This window comes from Salminus brasiliensis, chromosome 1 (assembly GCF_030463535.1).
Source record: "Salminus brasiliensis chromosome 1, fSalBra1.hap2, whole genome shotgun sequence".
NCBI classification, from domain to species: domain Eukaryota; kingdom Metazoa; phylum Chordata; class Actinopteri; order Characiformes; family Bryconidae; genus Salminus; species Salminus brasiliensis.
The window spans coordinates 6,797,924-6,819,344 of NC_132878.1; the positions used below are offsets into that span (position 1 = coordinate 6,797,924).

Consider the following 21,421-nt stretch of genomic DNA (forward strand, 5'->3'; position numbering starts at 1 on the left):
TACTTCTAGCCTCCAGTCTGCATTAGCCATTTATATTAACATTAACATATATATTATAACACCATCATAATGCGCATATTAATATTAAAACAAGCCAGCAGTTGCTATATCGACTAACTGCTTGATTATTATGAGCATCAAATTATTTAGTTGGTTCAAACGTAACAGATTAAAAAATATATCTTTTTATTCTACTTTTAAATGATTAACAGGATTAACATCACTTTAATGGGAGCCATACAGTAGAGGAAACGCTCGATCGGCCAGTGGTGAGCCCCAGGCTGTTGATGACAGGGTTGTGGGTTTGATACCTGGGCTCAGCAAAAGCTGCCACTGTCGGGCCTTTGAGCAAGGCCCTTCACATAGTGATGGCTGCTGCCCATTGCTTCGGGCATGTGTGCTCACCGTCACTGTGTGTGTGTGTGTGTGTGTGTGTGTGTGTGTGTGTGTGTTCACTGCACAGATGGGTTAGAGGCTGAATTCCATCTGTGTCCATGGTTGTCTTGTCTAGACTATGGTTTTGCAAAGGCTGAGCATCTTGCAAGGTCAGTATTTGCGAGACTGCAGCATTATTTATTGTACAAGGCCTCCTCTGAGTCTCCTCCATTGGTGCGTCCAGGGGGTTTCTGGACGCACCAATGGAGGAGACTCTGGTGAGGCCTTGTAAAATGAAAAATTAAAGTAATGGGACAACTAAAATAAATAAAAATAATAAAATAGAGGGAAATTATCTTAAAAAGAATCCAGCTGCAGTCTCACAAATACTGACCTTGCAAGATTACTGCATTTTCCTACCGATCCTCATCCTCCTCGTCTTCTCTGTGACGTGGACCTAGTGACGCCATGTTGCCGCCTGTCCCAATTCCAGAGGAGACGAAAAAAGCCCCTTGTCTAAAAAGTCTTTTAAAGATTTTGGAGCGATATCACCGTGCACTCCCACAAAGCATTAATTAATTACATTAATTGCCATCAAAACATATCCTCACTGTCCAAAGAAAAACATGCATCTCCGAAATGCTGAATATCCAGGAGAAGGCTTTTACAGCTTTAAGTCAATGTAAGATAAGAGTTTATCTTTCAGTGTTTCTATTGGTCCATTCACCCAGAATTATTTACACAGGGTTCAAACCATGGAGAAAATCAAAAACGGACAAAACCGGAGATACAGCCACTGGACAGCAGCGATATGCATGCCGTACAGTCAGATACAGCAAGTAAGTGGGTGGGACTGCCGTGTATGTGCTGGATCTGTGCAGCAACTGTGACTGGCTCGGGAGAATTTTAGGGGTGTGCTGAATGCAAGCACTGTAATAGGCTCAGTTCATCAGCAGTCATCATCATATCTGAATGGGATCTGCAGTCCTATTACCCCCATTACTGCTCATTTCCTCTCCTCGATTCCTCCGCCTTCTTCTGGGGTAGAAGAGGAGCAGGACAGGAACAGCAGCAAAAGTTTCTGGACACACCCCATGTCTCACCAGTTCCTGTAGCTGCTCTGCTGCTCCCTGGTTGGTGCCAGAACTAAAAACAACTGTATAGAATAAATGCAGTTGATTTTATCAGAACATCAAGCTGAGAAAGTTAAAGAGTTGAAGAGCTGGGACAGCAATCCTGACCACCTTACACCAAACAACTGAGCTCTAGACACAACGATGGGATTTGACTCTGACAGTGGAAACTGCTTTAAAAGTGGCTCGATGTAAAGCCGGCATTAGAGATGAGAACAAGTCAGAGTCTTGGCTAGAGGGTGAAAGTGCCTATTCGGAGGATAGCTGCTAACCCTAACCCTAACCCTAGTCTGATTCAAACTAGACAACATAGAGTTAAATAAACAGTGTCTGCGCCTCCTTAGCGATGGTTACAAATATCCTCTTAAAATACTTAGTTCAACATAGCCAAGATTAATGTAGTAATGTAGTAAAATGTAGTCTATATTCAAGCATCTTCTTCAAAAAACATAAATAAACAAAAAAGTAGAAAAATATAATAATAATAATAAATATAAATAATATAATATATACTATTAAACTTTTACAATTCTATACAAAATATATATATTTGCATTTTTATATATTTTCTAATAATAAATATATATACATAAATAATATACAAATGTAAATATATATTTTTAAATGAAATAATTTAATAGTGTATATTTATTATGTTTTAACATTTATATTTTATATTTTTTTACATATTGTTAATGTGTTAAATTATAAAATATATATAACAGTGTTTAGAAAATATACATAATTTCTTTCATATTAAAAATATCTAATTCTAATACTGTTAATTTATTAACTAATACAAATATCACTGTTTTAATTATTTCAGTTTTTTAAATAAATCAATGCAAAACAAGTAGAGATGAGAAAAGCATGTTCAAATATGTACTTTTATGAAGAAAACTTACTAAAATAACACAACCACAGAGATTTATAGGCAACTCCTCCCCTTGTATTTAAGACAGAGTTTCTGCTGTTTGGAGTTTAAATGCGGTACAAAATGTTAATTGATTAAAGTAAAACTATTAATGTAAATCTAAATTATAAATGTAAGATTCTGTGGGTTTTCAAAATTAACACTCTCTACTAAAACCAGTGTTGGGACTCACAGCTGTTTGGACCTTGCAGCAATAAAGTGCTTGGACCCCGCATATTGCCATTTGTGCCTTTGCCATATTTCCCTACAGATCAATAAAGTACATCTATCTGTCTAAGACGACATGAATCCCTCACATGAAGAGGACATGATTCCTGTTTGAACTCTGAAGAAACAACTGACCACACATAGCCAAGCATCCTTTCCCTCTGGGCAGTGGTCTATCTGCCGGGCATCAATAAGCTGACCACCAGCTCAGAGACACGTTTCATTTATCTTCAGCATCTCTTCAGGGCTCCGCGTCACACCAAAGGTTTCTTTGTGTTTACCAAACAACAACGCCTCCCTTTCATATGTGTCCTTTGGGTCACTCTTGGTCATGCAGAGGGATAAAGGATGGGCAGTGGGTCTTTTACTCAGTCTCTGTACTCAGTCTGTTTCAATGACTTTTAATTTGGCTGCAGGACACACCAACGGTCAAAGGAAGGGAGAGAGGGAAAGTACTTCCTTTGTAGATCAAACAAGACCATACAAACAAGAACAGAAGATTAACAACAACGATAAACTCACCAACTCTGAGCGAACGGCCAATTCAGGATCATACAGAAACATCATATAGATATCTTAAAAACAGCAACTTCACAGGAGAAGGAAAAACCTTCGTAACTTTCAATGGAAGTCAATAGAAAAAGATTTTATTCCAAGCCATTTTAGAGCATTTCAATTGGTCCGTTGATCAGGAAATTTGGACAAGATGTAAAGAACAACTTCAAGATTCACGTTATGTCAAAAAGTGAAAATGGCCAAAAATGGAGACAGCTGTGATATTTTACACCAACAGCCCACGGCTTATCATGCATTGCTGGTACTAGAAATAGGTAAAAGTGTCCCGGAGTCTTTGCAAGAGGCCTGGATAGGCATGAAATTAAAGCCTGAACCCAACCCATATTTGCAAAACCAAACATAACTCAAACCCACTAATACCAGAATTACCCAATTTTCCTTCCTAATTTTAGGTCACTTACCCAACCCACTCGTTAGTACCTTCCCTCTTATCACATGTAATGCTCCAGACACTGGATCGGCATAAACCGGCACATGAGCAGCCAGCCACCGCCTTTTTTTGTTCAACTGCAGCCGACGCAACGCTCTCCGAGGATGCATCAGCTAGCAGCGAGAGACGCATCCACCTACCCAGAGACAGTAAGGCCAATTGTGCTCTCTTGGGCTCCGGCTGCTGACTGCAGGAAGCGTGACCTGGGATTCAAACCAAGCAGCCAGAGGCAGCGTCTTAGTCCGCCAGACCACTCTGAGCATCAACAATAGTTCATTCTCTCACAAAGTAAGAGAACATACAGACGATTTGTGAAACCTGCACAGGTACGATAACTCAGAAACAGCCCATGCCAAGCCTGACTTCATCCTGAACCTGGTCCAAAACCCAGCATTTACTCAGGCCCCATCAGTCATTTCACTGCTCAATACAGAGAAGCTTCACGTCCAGCCTAACTCAACACACAGCATCATATTTTGAGACCCAAACCTGACCTAAACCCAACAAAATCTGGGTGAAACTGACTAATTGCCTGGATAAGCTTTTCCAAGCAAGTCATGCGAAACCAGCCAACTATCTATTACTGCCCCTAGCGAGAGGGAAACCAATGATGCCCTCTGGGCCTCCCGGCAAGGGATGGCTGTGGCTACACTGTAGATCAAACCGGTGATCTCCCAATGATTATACCAGCGCTTAGACGGCTACACCACTCGGTAGCCCCCATACCCCTTTTTGCAGGGTGGGCTTATGGACCTCAATAGTACATCCAGTCATCAGCACTAGTGGGGGACAGTCATTCAATCAACAGTCAGTAAAGGCCAGTTAACTGTTAATCCACCAAAAATCCACCAGTTCTACATTTCTGTGTTATTCAGTGGGTGAGGTGTAAACAGTCAGAGTGGGGGTCTGGGGTGAAATGGTTTACTGTAGATTTAAAGACTTCTTTACAGTGGTGGTGAACGGAACCAAGGCCCACTAAGACTACAACACAAATACAGCTATTTTATGAACCCAAACCCAGCAGTGACCTACGACCACTACGAGGTTATGTAATGAAAAGTGGGAAAATAGTGGGAAAACTAAAGGTTGTTGAGGGACTATTTTCCCATTGCCAAAATATGTATGATGTATCAATATATTATAAAAATAAAAATATGTAACAAATATTTTGAAAAATAACATTTATAAAATGTTATATGAAATATTTAACAATATGAAAAAATACATTAAATAATTCAAATAAACAAATACTTAATAAACAGTTATTTAAATAAATAAATGTTTTAAAATAATATTAACAAATATAAAAAATATGTAATAGATATTTTGAAAAACATAAAAACAGAAATATTTAACAATGTGAAAAAATACTTATAAAAAAAAGCAAAATAAAATCATTTAAATAAATCTTTTTTTAAAATAACATTAATATTTTTAATAAATACATGTTTAAAAAATATTAAGAAATGTAAATAAAATTATAAATATTTTGAAAAATAACATTTAAAAGTATTTAACGATATTTAATAATATTCAATATATGTATGTTAAATGTGAAATGTTGAAAACATGGAAAGTTTCAGTCAATAACTGTCAAAACATTAGGCAGCATTAGGTAATATCATAATCATTAGGTATAAAAACTTGTCATGAAGCTTTTAGTAGCATTAAACTCTTCAGACATCTGGTTCCATTCACCAGCACTGTAACCAAATCTTTCTCTGCAAGTTTCTCATGAACGAAGCGTTTCACACCAAACCGCTCTGCATGAGTCCGTTTACATCTTAACCATTTAATCATGCAGAACATTTCTCAATTCTGTGATATTCCCCTTTAACTACTGGAGGCCGTCACAGTTTACCAATCAGTCCAGCTCCAGTGTGATTGTGCCCATTCCTACACACACACACACACACACACACACACACACACACACACACACACGAAATGAACAGTCCACCGCTTAGCCCTTCTCACAGACGGGCTCTCTCTCTCTCTCTCTCTCTCTCTCTCTCTCTCTCTCTCTCTCTCTCTCTCTCTCTCTCTCTCTCTCTCCAACATGTCTGTGTGACGGAGCTCTTTGTACTTTACTGTTAACGGTGACATCTCAGTGTCACGGTGTCACCCTGAAATGGGTCCCCTCCCACGTTGAAGCCTTGGGCAGACAATGGCCGCCCCTGAAGTGCCGGGCAGCCCGGAGGCCCAGCTGGGCCGCGCATTCCCATGAAATCAGAAATTATCCCGGGCCGCTGTGAGGACAGGTCACTGTCTGTCTGTCTGTCTGTCTCTGTGTCTGTGTCTGTCCCAGGCTCCTCCGCGGGCCAGCGCGACCCGCCGTGAGGGCAAAAACAAAGGAAAAATGAAGCTGAAGCTAAAGAGAGAGTGTGTGTGTTGTGAGGGGTTGGCAGAGGTCACCTGGGTTCATTTGGACGCGTACACTGAGCAGTCTGATCACAGAGGCGGAGTTTGGATTAAGGCCGAGAGTTTGGGCAAAATAAGGCATGAGGCCTGAAAGAGGCCTAAAGTTAGCAGTATCATCAGGGATGTCCCGATCCAGATATTTCCCCCCCAATCTGATACAAGTCTTTAATACTGGGAATGGGTCGATACCAGTCTGATGGCTTTTTTTAAATAATACAATCACAGTTTTTTGTAATTGCTCATATAATGACCCATTATGCACAGAAAGGTGTGAAAGGTGCCTCCAATTATGGACCACAGCATAAGACCAAAATGTGGTCTAACTGAACGCTACCTGGCCTGTTAGCTAGATGGCTTCCTTCTGCACTGGCCAGCAGGTCCCTTAACAGCCTGCGACACAGCGGTCGTCCTGCTGCTTGCACGCAAATGGACGCCAGTGTTTCAGGGTGTTCCCATGTCTGTGCTACCGTCTGGCTCTCTCCTTTTAATTAGGCTGTTATAGTCAGACCTGCCGGAGTCGTCAGGCTGCCCGCTCATCCGGCCAGACCTCTTAGAAGACTGACCGTTAGGGTCCCAGTTACTTGTATCATACCAGCTGCCACCCACCTGACTGACCACCAGGCTCCCCAGCCACCCATGTCAGACCAGCTACACACCCTCCTTCCACTGCCACCTGCCTGATGACCATGTTAAAACCTAAATGGACTGAGATTATTATCACCACCATTAACCGTCATTACTCTTACCATCACTACTATGATTATATGAGGTTCTACTACATTATGATTATGATATTATGATTATATCAGCACACCTGAGCAGTAGAACAGTCTTATGTGGTGCTTCAGTGGCTTTTATCAGTAATGTATAGTAAAGCAGTTCAGACCAGAGGAGGATGGGTCAGGTCCCTCCTGGTTCCTCCCCAGGTTTCCTCCTCCAGCTCTGAGGGAGTTTTTCCTTGCCACGGTCACTTTTGGCTGCTCAGTGGGAGTCTTAGATTCTTAAGTCTTCTTATTTGGTTGATTTCTTGCCTTTTTAATGATTACTGATTCTGTAAAGCTGCTTTGTGACACAGCCAGCTGTTAAAGCGCTATACTAATAGATGTGATTTAATCTGATATAATTAGGAGGCAGGTAGGTATAATCATATAATCCTTATATGAAAGCTTGGACCATTTCTATTGGTCAGGACATGTTCACACAATGGAAAGAGTGTTTCAAGCTGTTCTGAAACTGTAAATAAATCAAATCCGACAAAAAGGACCACGTTTAGATGTGACAGTGCTGCATTTCTAGGTTTTAAGGTTTTAAAAAACTGGCCGGCACAACTGCAATAGGTCAACTCTATATATAGTGAGAGAGTTTTTACTGTAGGAGCTCTAGATCTCATCAGAACAGATGCAGGTGAACATAAATCCAGTAAAAAGGAGCAAGAGCTTCTCAATCTGAAGAAAGTAGTGAGATCTTGTGAGCTAGTCTGAAGAACTGAGCTGGATTCTAGCCAGCACAGTATGGATGTGTTCAATTCCATCAGCAGCAGCAGCAGCAGCAGCAGCAGCAGCTCACCAGATTTACCACCACTAAGCACCTACGCATCAGTCACGCTCAGCTGTTGAAATGTTTACACAGGGCAACTGCAGCGCTATTTAAGGTGGAATGGAGAGTTAGCACTAGAACCAACTTCAGCTTCTGTTTTGGCTCATAACTGGTAACATCGCTGCACTTCACCAGTTCAAATAAAGCTCGGTTTGGTTCCCCTCATTGAAATAAGGTCACAGATTAACTCTGTCTATGGTGGCTTTAGAAAAGGTAGAAAATGGAGAAGTTGGTCTGTAGCAGCTGAGGATCACCTCGATCAATGGCACCTAAAGGATGTCGGGTGGCACTGCAAATGGACCGATGCGGCCTGAATCAGCCTCCAACCCTGAGTCACTGAATCCGATCATCCCGAACTCTAATATTAGTGTTTACTAAGGAGATAAATAAACACTTACTGCCCAGATAAGCAGCTTTTTCACCAATCTCAGTAACTCTGAGTGCTGTTGCGACCCTGTGCGCCCTCTGCTGGCTGCTAGTGGAACAGGTACGGCTGGCAGATGGGAGGTGCAGTGATTAGGGGATGCACCTGGGCTAAATTGGGACATGACGATTGCACGGATCCAGTGTAGACTCCCAGAAGAGATGGTAGATATTGGCTCCCAGGGTATAGCTGGGATTGCTGCAATATTGACCACCATTTGACCACCTTTGTTTTAATCTCTCTATGAGGTGCTGGGTCCCCCCCCCACACACACTTCTTTATGGTCTCTGTTGCAGAACCTGAAAACCCTGGATGACCTCGGATCAGGAGTGAGGATCCCTATTCGCCCTGGACACCTGACGTTTAACAGCTTGTTGTATGTGTGGTCTTCTATGGGCCGGCCATAATAGGGCCCAAACCATTTTGCATAGTACTGTACAGTAGTGTCTCAAACCAGATCTATAGAGTGTGTTTTTATTACCTTTGGATTCTCCAGTATTCCAGACTCATAGCTGTGGGAAATAAAGAAGGAGTCAATGTCTGTACAGTAGAACCTCTGCAGTGTATTGATCCAGCAATCATGAGACAACCCCAGTAGCTTATGACACTTAAAGGAATACTCCAACACTGCTCAACCTCCTCTCTCTCCGCTGGACCTGTAGCATGCGGTTGACTACCACACACACACACACACACACACACACACACACACGGCCAGACTTGTTTTTTCCGCCAGTACTTCCAGTGATAGCTGACGGGCACCTGCTTAAACAAGTGTCTAGTGGCTTCTACACACTAAAAAAGGGCCTGTAAAGTTCTATACACACACACACACACACACACACACACATACACACACATACACACACATACATACACATACATACACACACACACACTACATGTCTACTTGAAGTTGCATCCATTGCTGACACGTGTGCAAAACATGCACACACACACACACAGCTTGTCTAGCCCCTGTAGAGAAGCACTGCCCTTAGACTAGGACTCTCTAGAACTAATATGACCCTATTGGCACCATGCTGCCTAATGCCAGGCGTGGGCTAGAGGGGTATATATAAAGCCCCCCAGCATTGAGCTGTGGAGCAGTGGAGGAACTGGGTTCTCTGGAATGATGGATGGTGGTGCTCCATCCAATACTTTTGGGATGAGTTGGGCAGTTGGGGATGATGATGATCACCCAACATCCTGACCTGACTAACGTTCTTGTTGCTGAATGCAATCAAATCCTGTTCTACTAGATGCTCCGGAACCTAGCAGGAAGCTTTTCCTGGACAGTGGAGACAGTTACTCCAGCAAATATTTGGAAGAAATAATAATTGAGGTGTCCAAAAACTTTTGTCCATATAGTGTAGATCACTGGATCTCTGTGTTTTGGTTCTCTTTGACTGAACTTTTACTCCTATCTAGTTTTAATGTAAAAAAAAAAAAAACCTTTCTCTGTAGTACTAAACAGGGTTCCACAGTTGCTAAAAATGTAAAAGGGACCCCATTCAGTACTGTACAGAGTTTTATAAAATGTGCTGTTCAACTGCCCATTGACTGCCATTGAAACACACTGAAACTGCGGTCTGGGGGAATCTAGTAGAGTAATAGTTCGAGTACAGATGAGTCAAAGATACAGAGATTAGATCGCGAAGCGCTGGAGCATTCCTTTAAGGTCAAGCGTCCAATAGAATTGCTCAGCTTCTGGTGCAAGTTCTCACCTGATGTGCATGAGGTTGGCATCCATGCTCCAGGGGGCTTTGGGGGTGACTGGGACAGGAATGCCATGTTTCTGAAAGCAGACAGAAAGACAGGATTATGTGAACCACCATTCAATACATCTCATTCAGTACACCAGGCCCATCCGTTATACCTGAACTACTGTGACAGTGAGGAGCAACAAAAGAGCCTTTAGAAGGTAAATGTATTATAAATAAAGAAATATGCATCATTTTAATCAACAGGGCTGTGAAAAAGGGACTCTTGGGAAAAAAAGGCCCTTTGGTAGATTTGAGCATATCACAAGGCTGCACTGAAAGGGCCATAAGTAAGTAGCAAGAGCCCCCTTGTGGACAGAACAGGCTGTGACACCCAGAAATGTGGATATGTGGCTCTCTCCCTTTTATTTAAAAATATAATTAAAATTAATTATTAAATTAATAAAATTAAGCATCCTGACCAATCACAGCTCCAGGTCAGGGTTTCTGTAGCAGACATCATGGTTTGGATGTCACGGTATGGCACAAGTTCAGTACACCCCCCGCCAATAATGCAGGACACCTAGATCTAGTTTGGTTTCACTGATTTTGAACATACATCCGTGTAAATTACAATCTGTTCCACCTTGTGTGGTACAGCGCCCCCTTGAGGTTGCCGGTAGAGCCTGTACTGTATTGTGTTGTGTTAGCGTACTGCATGTGTTTCTACACACACACACCCCTAAAACTGTCTGACAACTCAGGCACACTGTCCTCGTCGGATCCACCAAGATTTCACGAGTTGAATTAGACTATATGAACAAAAGTATTGGGACACCTGCTTCTGAAATCAAGTACATTAAAAAGAGTTGGGCATTAAGAAGTCCAGGGAAGAAAGCTTTCTACTGGATTTTGCCAAAGCACTCCTGTGAAGATTTGATTGCATTCAGCAACAAGAGCTATTAGTTAGTGAGGTCAGAATGTTGGATGATCACCACGTCATCATCATTCCAGAGAACACAGTTCTTCCACTGCTCCACAGCTCAATGCTGGGGGGTTTATACCCCTCTAGCCCACACCTAGAACTAGGCATGGTGCCAATAGTAGCGAATGAATGCATTCATTAGAAGAGGTGTCCACAAACTTTTGGACATAGTTGTTCTTTACATTGCAGCGGACAAAAATAAAATCTCTTCACATTGACTTCCATTGAGAGTTCAGAAGCTGACGTGACGTGCACGTTTGTATACCTCCGCATAGTCCATGAGGTCCTTCCGTCCACGGAAACGGTTGTAAAATTCTGGGATCCTCCACGGGGCAATGATCTGATTTGAAAATAACAGATTTGGGAAGAAAAACAAAGACAAAACGTAAGTGCAGATCTTCACCGATGAGTGTATGGAGGACATGGAGAGCCAGCAGAGTAACGAAGCGTCCAGAACCCACCTGCACTTCCGGGTAGAGGGCATAGCAGGTCAGCTCAAATCGAATCTGGTCATTACCCTATAAACAGACAAATGAATTAATACATTCATTAATAAGTCATTATTAGCAATGATGGAATAAACATCACTGTGTTACGCTGGTGTTACTGTGGCGTTTGCCTCCATCTAGTGGAGAAATCTCACCATTTTTACACTGAATTATGTAACCCAGTGTTTCTCAGCCCTGGTCCTGGAGGCACCCTGCCCTGCCCTACCCTATCCTGCGCATTTTAGTGCTTTCCCAGCTCCCAGCACACCCGGTTCAACTAACCAGCTCATCAACAAGCCCTTTCAGAGCTGCAGGGGTGTGTTAAAGCAGAGAGTCCATTGAAATGTACAGGGCAGGGTGCCTCCAGGACCAGGGCTGAGACACACTGATGCACCCTGACAGATGTGGGTCTGCACAGGCAAGAACACCAATAAACAAGAGCTGCTATAAAAAGACCAGGAAATAGAATCAGCTCTCGGCCGTGATCATATTAACCCAATACTGTCCCACATCAACTCATCTGAAGACTGCAGAGGACAGGAGAACACCAAGATGTCCTCATAACATTGAGTCTTATCAGGCATTTCTTTACTTTCTTGTAATGAGAAACTCAGTTTCTACAACAACAACAACAATAATAATAATAAAAACAAATAACAACAATACTAACAACAACAACAATAATAATAATAAAAACTGTTAATTTATACTAGAACTATGTAATAGTACTTTTCTTAGTATTGTAAATAAAATAATAATGATATAAATAATAAAGATAATAATGATAATACAAATATGCATTTAAGTTGTAAATTGTAAGTCTTTTTTAATACCCCAAATGCTAGAGTAAACAAAGTATTCATATTACTATAATAAAAATAATAATAAAATAATAATAAAAATAATATACATGATAATAGTAACAACAACAATAATATGTTTATACTTATTTATACAATATTATTTATACAATAATGATAACTGATAAATTAAATACTGCCAAAATTATTTATTTACAAATAATAAAACTACAATTTAAAGATAAAACATATCATAATCACAATAAAAATAGATAGAAAAAAGTATTTTCTAACACCCCAAATGCTAATAAGTAAAAAGTTGATAATATATTTGTTTTACTATAGTAATAATAATAATAATAATAATAATAAAGCAAAAACACTACAGTTTATTAAAAAACACAACTGCTTATTACACAGGCTACTAAAACATGACCTACTTCAGTCCATGTGTTTGGTAAACGCTTTAGGTGTGGGCAGACAGTTCTACCGCTTCACCAAATCAAGTTCAAACAAGTTCGGCATGACGTAGATCATTAAACGCCAGCAGTACCGCAATCAGCAAATGCCTCTGGATGCACCCGACCAATCAGATTCCTGTGAACTCACTAGGAGTGAGCTAGTCTCACAGGCCAGACGCCAGACAGTCAGGTGCTTTCCACTGAAGACTTGCCTAACACAACTATGTAAATCCACCAATTACAGGCTGTTGGTTGGGTGTAGTGTCGGGCGGGAACTGACCAAAAAAGATTTATGGAAATTAGCCAGGAAATGAAACCAAGCTTCCCACCGAAATCATAAAGAGCCCTGAATAGAGCCAATCAGAACTGACAAAGGCCAGTTTACCACACTACACACTACAGGAACCTAAAGTTAGCATCAGCTAAGTCAACTAAGGTCTGCTACGGTCGTGCGGTGTAGTGGATAACAGCAACACCATGCCTTCCTCATGGTTCCCTGGCCAGACAAGTTCCCCACTCTACACCAACTTAGAGTCCTCGGGCAGGACTCCTAACTCCACATTCTCCTCCCTGTGTAACATGACTGACATGTAAGTCTCTCTGGATGGAGAGGGTCACATCAGTAGGTCAGAAACACTCAGACAAAGAGCAGCATCAGCACGCCTCCCCTGAAAATCAAGCTGGTCTGGCCCTTTCTGGTGGTAGATGCTGTACTTTAACATGAGCTGTGGCGAGAGCTACCTGCAGGTCTGTGATGACATTATTGGGACTATTGAAGACTTCTGTATCCATCTTGTAGCTGGATTTGCTATGATAGTCTAACCTGGCCATGTTGGTCAGTTGTTCCAATTGTAAGTGATTTAGTGGACGGTGGAACGGCTGATTTCTAATAGTTCTGAGATCTTTCTAACCCCCTTCTCCAGACTCCTCTCCATCTACAGCCTTCTATCTGACGGCCTCAGAGAGCTCTCTGGATCTGGCCATGGTGATCTTCACCTCTCACTTCAACCATCAAGACTAAATCTGATCAGATTTCTATTCATTTCATTTTATAATGATGATTAAAGACATTTCTTTAGTCGTTTAAGTTCAGTTAGATCACCTCCATCCCTCAGCATTAATCACATGAAGATCAAATGTCCAAATACTTCTTTTTTTTTACTGGATTTCCTAATTTTTTCACATGACTGTAAACCTGATGGTAGAACTTAGTGCTGATAATCAAATGAGGCTCTATGTAGAAGCTTTTACAGGACTGCTCTGGTCCGATATGTGCACTGACCTTCCCTGTGGCCCCATGGGAGACATACTGGGCCCCCTCCTGGCGGGCGATCTCAACCTGCCGCCGGGCGATGCATGGTCGGGCGATGGAGGTGCCGAGCAGGTAGCGGTCCTCATAAATGGCGTTGGCCTGCACTGAAGGCCAGATAAACTCTTCCACGAACTCAGAGCGCAGGTCCTCAATAAACACCTGCCAACAAACACACAGACAGCATGAGGTGCAACCTAACGGAGCTTCCAGCGGCTCATTTTTTATTCAGTGTTTTATGTGAGGGCACAAAGCCAACTCATTTTGGCATGATTACTTTCCAACCTCCCTTCATTCATAGGAATTAAACAGGCTGTGCCTTTAAGACGCTCGTTCTGATTGGCTGCCCTGAATTCAGAAGCACTCCTTATAACTTCAGCACAAATGAGTGGAGCTAAACTACTGAAGCCTGGCTGTAAATGTGCTGGTTTATGTGACATCACCAACACAATACTTCCAAAATGGGCTGTTTTGCAGCCTAGTTCCAGTTCATGGACGGAAGAAAGTGAATGAGGCACCATGAATCTTGTATACACACGTCCATGACAACTGTTGAAAGTCAGATTTCCAGGATATGGACCCTTCAACCCCTTAAAAACCTCTGGTCCGCAGGCTGAAAGTGTTATTACACCTCTATTACTGAAGAATAGCCCCACCAGTTTGTACAGAAGTCCCTGTAGTTACTGAGTACTACACCTTAGTGTGTAATAAGCCTTGGAGCCTTGATCTGGCGAGGTGCTTAACCCTCAAAGGTGCCACAGAATGCATGTATTCAGTATTTAAGGTGTCCTGTGATGTATAAAAGGTAGTTAGAGAGAAAATGCTCAGATGTCATTTAACAAGCCTAATAATTTACCACCCTGTTATTTTATCTCAGAATGAAACACACTGATGTTTCCATTACAAGGGGGCTCATAGGAAAAAAAAAAAAAATTAAAATAATGAAAAAAATGGATAAGCTCTGATTTTATTGGCTGGTTTCAACACTGATGGCGGTAGAGATGCTAGCAGGTTAACTTTTAGCTTTGCCCCCACTTTGCCCCTCGCTTCCCCAGGCCTGTCTTTCTTGAATCTTACCGTATCATAATTTTCTCCTTTCTTTTCTCTCCCCTATGTGCCGAGCTGCCCCCTGCCCCCTGATTGCTGCTGACCCCCCCCTCCCCAAAACATTTTCCTGCGCTCCTCCTAACCCCTTGTGTTTTCCCCTCCTGTCTTGTTTCTTTCTTTCTCTTTCTGACGTATTGAGATTCCCGGTTCCAACTGCTCCATCCCGGTACTGCCTGACCAGGCTCTCCACTGCCCTCCTGCCCGCGGTCACCAACTTTGACCAGCGCTGTTTAGTGGGTGGGGTTTATGCTAATTTGGGGTGTGTAAATATAGAGTCAGAACTGTGATGTAACAGTTTTGGGGATTCTGAATCGGCCTGTTCTACAGCACTGTTGTGGTTCTGCTAGATGTTCTTTTGACAGTGTTTGAGGTTCACGGGTTTGTCACTTCCACCTACTGAACTCTCATTATTCAATTATGCCAAGATAAACGCAGTTCCCCCTTAAGGACAGCTTTTAAATACCTTTACATTAATATGAAATTAATATGTGTATTCTGATTCCATCATTACCTTTTTTGCTCCAAGACTCTCTGCTTTCTTTCTGGCTGCCTCAAAGTCTTCCTCCTGTCCGATGTTGGCCTGCAGACCGAAAAACAACACAGCAGCACGGAGTGATCAATCATTTGTTCCTTTCCTTTAAATCATTTAACACTACTACAAGTTAACCTGGCCAAAGATGACCTCTGAGCCACCTCCGAGCACAAGTTTAACTCACAGGACACTTGTTGGTTGGCTGAACAGCAGGCATTCACTTTCTCCTGAGAGCACTGGCCAACAACAGCTTCCACATGATGACCCAATCCATAAAACTCCAATTTCAGATGTCTGAGTGTGAAGAACATCCACCTTTTCCATTATTACAGCTTCCTGTTATAACCCTGCAGGAGATTTTCCCCACATCCCCTACCCAAAATCCACAGCACACCACCTCACCTGTTAAACATGGTGGTGGGGGTGTTCAGAAATCTGCATGAAGATTCACCCACACCTCCAAACATCAGTCTAAGGAGCATTTTCTACTCCTCACTGTCCCAAGTCCTCCCAAACACATTCAATGAATGAGGTCTTGATCAGCTCTACATCCTTATAGACCCACATTGTTGAGGGGTCTTCTCCCAGCAGAAAGATGGACACAACAACTGCGTATGTTCTCAGATCTGAAGCAATAGTGGAGCTTGACGTTCTCCTCGTTCTTGTCAAATCGAAAGCCAGGTTTGGATTATTAGGTATTAGCATTTTCGGTGGTCTACCAGGTAATGCCAGGGGTTGTTCAGGTTGAATTTCTCTGTAGCTTTGAGTCATTTTTTGAAGCTGTAGTTCATGGCTGCTTGGACTGGAAATGAAATAAAGGGAACTGGATCTTAGCCCATTATTCAAACTTAGTTTAAACACTCCACTCAGTCCAGCTGTGTGGAGTATTCCATTAGCCATAACATTAGTACCAGCGAAAACCACTGATTATCTACACTGGCGTCATCTGTCAAGGGGTTAACAGATGTTCTTGAAGGTGATGAAGGTGTTAAAAGCAGGGAAAATGGACAAGCGTAAGAATCTAAGCAACTTAGACAAGAATCAAACGGTCATGTATAGACGACTGGGTCAGAACATCCCCTGGACATCAGGTAGGCCTTGGTTCCGGGCATACAGCAGTCAGTACCTCAGGATTTTCCGGATCTGCTGGTAACGACTTGGGGCCAGACACCACAGGACACCTTCAGAGGTCTTGTGGAGGCCTCGAATGGTCAGAGCTGTTGTGGCTGTTGTGGAGGAACCTACTCCATATTAGGCAGGTGGTGCTAATGCTAAAGGCTGTTGCTAAAGGAGTTTTGAATCAGTCAACCCAAAGGCCACTCTTTTGGTTTGGCCCAGGGGCAGGAAGAAGCCGAACAGAACTGAAATTATGGATGGTTTTGTAACATCCTTCCCGTAAGAACACTCGAGAACCTGACAACAACATGTGTGACTATGCATACCCACCCCAGAGTTACACAAACATCCTTACTGTTAATACTCTTTGAGGAAATGAAGCCTTCACTGCGCTGAAGGAAATTATTAGAGGAAGCCAATGCATTACAAGAAGACAGAGCAGTTCTACAACTTATCAGGCATCAGATTTTAACAAAGCATGCAACGAGGCATGCAGTGGCATGCAGAAACCGAAAACCAACAAAACCACGTCTTATAGTTCCACTATTTATGACCTCCAAAACCTGACTGGCGTGTTGATGAGATGAACAATGAAACCATGAAAACCCCAGAATTGGCACAACGGAAAGCCTGAGGATGACCATTTCTAAAAGGGAATTTCACAGATTGGGAAACACTTTTGCATATGGTGGCTCAGCCGCTAGAGCTCCAGGCTATTGATAACAGGGTTGTGGGTTCAATACCCGGGCTCGGAAAGCTGCCACTGTTGGGCCCTTGAGCAAGTAGGCCCTTCACCCCCTCTGCTCGCCGGGCGCCACAGCAATGGCTGCCCACCGCTCCGGGCATGTGTGCTCACTGTCCACTGTGTGTGTTTCACTGGTGTGTATGGGTATGTGTGTGTGTGTTCACTGCACAGGTGAGTTAAGTGAGTGAGTCCTACACATAAAGGTGTGCTTGGACATTTACATAAACCAATCACTGACATGCCAGGTCATGGCAATATTCAATTTTTTGAAATTTCATTATTGGCAAGTTTTCAGTTACAGGGTCAAAAACTACATAGGGCCACCCAGACTATGAATTCTGTGGTGCTGAAAGTTCCACATGTCTTTTAACCTGCCCAGACCAAGACCTCTTAACTTCCAGCTAGTGATCATGATGGACTATACCTGGTAGCTTATCTGTGCCCACATAAAAAGGGTCAATTTGTCACAGGGACAGTCCAAAGAGCTCAGGAGTGCAGATCTGAGAAGGAAGATTGTAGGTTTACACAAGTCAGGAATGCCTCTTGGAACCATTTCTAAACAGCTGCAGATTCCAAGATCACCAGTTCAATCAAGCTATTGGGAGGTGCTGCCACTTTTAGGTGGTCTGGAAGAAGACTCAAAGCCGAGCTTAGAGGGAATTCAGATGATCAGAATAAAAAAAAAAAACAACAAAAAAAAACCCCTACCAACCACCAAGTCACAGGCCTGCCAAGATCTGGTAGCTGTTGGAACTCCAGTGTTCTTGTCTACAGTTATAGGAGCTTTACATCACCATTGTAAACATCATTACGCCTAACGGAGGTAGCATCATGCTCTGGGGCTGTTGTGTGGCCAGTAGAACTCATACATTGCACAAAGTAGATGGAATAACGAAAGAGGACATCTTCAGCATGACCCCAAACCATCAGCTAGACGGCTGAAGCTTGGAGGCAACTGGGTTTTCCAGCAAGACACAACCTCAAACTCACATGATGGTTGTGAAATGGATAACAGGCTTCAGCTTTAGGAATGACCAAAGTTCTGATCTCAGCTCTAGAAAAATCAGGTCAGGGCGAAGAACTAACACATTTGGGAGTTCTGCCAAAAAACGTGGTCAAAAATCCAGTCAGAATTCTGCCAGAAGCTTGTTGATGGCAAACAGAAGCTTCTGGTCAAGGTGCAACTTGATATATTAATGAGCATAAAGGGATAAACCTAATTTCAGGTTTGTTGTATGTATAATTTGGAGCCTGCGTTAAAAACCTCACAAGAATTTTCAACTTTCTGTGATGTATTTAAAAGCATTAATCTCTTAAATGTCTGGTTGCTATGACAAATGATCTCCAATATTGTCATCTTCATAATTTTAAAACTACCCATTGCTTTGTGTTACAATTCCATGGCAAATGCGTCACGGGACTCACAGATTGAGAGGAGGTGGTACAGTGCAGTGAGCGTCTCATTGGATGTGTGGAAAGTAAAAGGAGTGACTGCATTTGGGCGTGGCCAAAGATCATAGTGTGAAGGAAGTGGCTAAATCTGCAGGTGTACAGAAGCTTAGGGTCGTACGGGTCTACCAGCAGTGGAAGAAATCCCAGTCTACAGGACATTCTCCTCAGAATTGTGGCTGAAAGACGAAACCGACAGACAGGGACCGCCGGTGGGTTTCACAGCTCGTGAACAACAACAACAACTGCTTCACCTCCAGGAAAGACTTGCTTGTAGAAGCCAGCGCAGGTTCTTTACCACCAATTTCTGAAAGAACTTTCCACAGGTGACTGCAGAGCATCAGGAGGCCTTTACTCACTTCTGCTCAAGAATGATGAGAATGAGGAGAATGTCCTGTAGACTGGTATGGGATTTCTGCCACTTCTGGTAGACCCATTTGACCGTACTCTTTCATACTCCTTCAGCTACTTCCTTCACACTGTGGTCTTCAGTCACGCCCAAATGCAATCACTCCTTTTAGCCAATCATTAACTGTATCTGCTTTGTGACCCATTTTTCCCACATCCAGCAAGACACTCACTGCACTGTACTGTACTGTACTCTTCTCAAAGTCTGAGTCCCGCCACACACCCTGCAGGGATTTATAGCCCAATCATCCTCGTGCAGCGCCATCTGCAGGAGCCTGACGTTTCTACTATATTTATTTATATTACACTTACACATTTATTACACATCCACACACACACAGTAAGACACAGTAAACAACCACTGTGAACAACAATGCCCCCTTTGATATCAAACCACTCTGAATGCCATTGTTTACACCTAGAAGAAGGTCATGCAGAAATTGTGAAAATTTGGTGGATTTGCCCTTTAAGAACACACCTATTGTTAAGCTAAAAAAATAAGAATGATAAGATAAGAATGCACTATTGTTCTCCTTGGACCTTGGTGTGTCATTAGTCTTCTGAAGGTGCTTTTTCTGGTGAGGTTGGGCTTCAGAGCATTCCACACTGCCCGACATGCGGCCGGGATTCAGACAAGGAAAACAGTAGGAATGCACATGTCTGATCTCAGTGCTGCTATCTGCGTCACTCTAAAGCCAAAAAGCCCCCGAAACGCCAACGGCTGCGAAAGCCCCCAATTCCGGCCTTTTATGAGTTACTCAGTGTGCAGTCAGGCAAAGGAGAGAAAGTGCTTTGTAGGCAAATCTTCACCACACTGGGATGAAAGCAGGGCCTAATCCACATACACTCTGTTAGAATACGTTACTCTGAAATTAAACAACCAACAACCAGGGAGTTAAACTGTGCCTATGGATCAGGAAGCAGTGATGTACAGGTGGTGATTCAGCTAAAATAAAAAGGTTTGTTCATTTTTGGCTACAATTCAATAATCAGTCTGATTTCTAAATCAAATTATATGAATGAAATAAAATAGTATGAACTCCATTGCTGTGTAAATGGTCCTTCCATCACACTTTTGTTTTCCTGATTTTACGAGAAAAATAAGTAGTTAATTTTTTTGTTATTTTAGGGTTACATCTTAACATCTTAAGGCAACAAGAAACAATTAATTTGTAAAATTTTCCTCTAAGACTGCAAGAAAAATGTAATAATGAGAAATAATACGTTATTATGAGAAAACAACTTTAGTTTTCATGAGATAGCAAGTAATTTGTTATCTTGAGATTGCAGGAAAAAATAAGTTATCATGAGAAAAACAGCATTTGTCATCTTGGGAAATCAATATTTGTTATATCGACAATTTAACTTATCTAACCCATCTTAAGATCAAGATAATGGTCCAGAAAACATAATTAACCCTGTGGAAATGGTTCCTCCATTCACATTTATGAAATTATCACAAGAAAACCACTTTCTAATCCCAACAAATAAAGTTGTTATTACAGGAAAAAGTTATAATGAGAAAAAACAGCATTTGTGATCTTGAAAAATCAAGAAAATGGAGTTGTGATTCAGGAAAAAATTTTTTGATCCAGACAAATCAACTTTTGCAAGCTTGAGATTGCCAGGAAATGTTATCACGAGTTACCGGGTTTTGTTTTGAGATAAGAGAAAGGTCATCACAAGTAAAGAACTTTTGTTATTTTGAGGTAACAAGAAAACTTAATTAGTTAAGTAAACAGAAAATAAAATCGTTGAATCTTGAAACTGCAGAAAAAAGAAATTATCATAAGCAGCATTTGTTTTCTTAATATAACAAGAAAAATAAGCTGTCATGAGAAAGCTTGTTATTATGAGACAGAAAAATGAGTTATCACAAGAAAACTCTAATCTTGAAATCACAAGAAAAATAAGTTGCGATCATGAAAAACTTTTGTTATCTTGAGATTGCAAGGAAAACTGGTTATCATGAAAAAAACATGTTATTCCAAAAATGTAACCTGTTGTCTTGAGATTGTCTTTTGTGGAAATAATAAGAATTTAAAAGTGGAACCACTGAAAAATATGGACATCTAGAAAGGCCAAGATATTTTTATTGTGAATTTCTTGGTTGCAGCCGACCCACTGGATAAAGGAAAATGTCAAACCCTGCATTTAAGAACACTGTACCAGCTGTTAAGCATGGTGGTGGTAGCATCATGCTCTGGGGCAGTTTTGCTGCC

At 41.9% G+C, this 21,421-nt stretch overlaps 1 protein-coding gene across 2 annotated transcripts in view; it reads right to left on the bottom strand.

Moving 5' to 3' along the window:
• ass1 (argininosuccinate synthase 1) overlaps window positions 1-21,421 on the bottom strand; it is a 48,600-nt gene that overhangs the window by 24,614 nt on the left and 2,565 nt on the right. For both annotated transcript variants that reach the window (XM_072692743.1, XM_072692744.1), the window contains exons 3-8: window positions 15,461-15,529; window positions 13,816-14,004; window positions 11,246-11,302; window positions 11,050-11,124; window positions 9,824-9,894; window positions 8,578-8,608 (exon numbers count right to left, since the gene is read on the bottom strand). In XM_072692743.1, coding sequence (XP_072548844.1) covers window positions 8,578-8,608; window positions 9,824-9,894; window positions 11,050-11,124; window positions 11,246-11,302; window positions 13,816-14,004; window positions 15,461-15,529 — 492 coding nt within the window. The remainder of the gene's footprint in view (window positions 1-8,577; window positions 8,609-9,823; window positions 9,895-11,049; window positions 11,125-11,245; window positions 11,303-13,815; window positions 14,005-15,460; window positions 15,530-21,421) is intronic.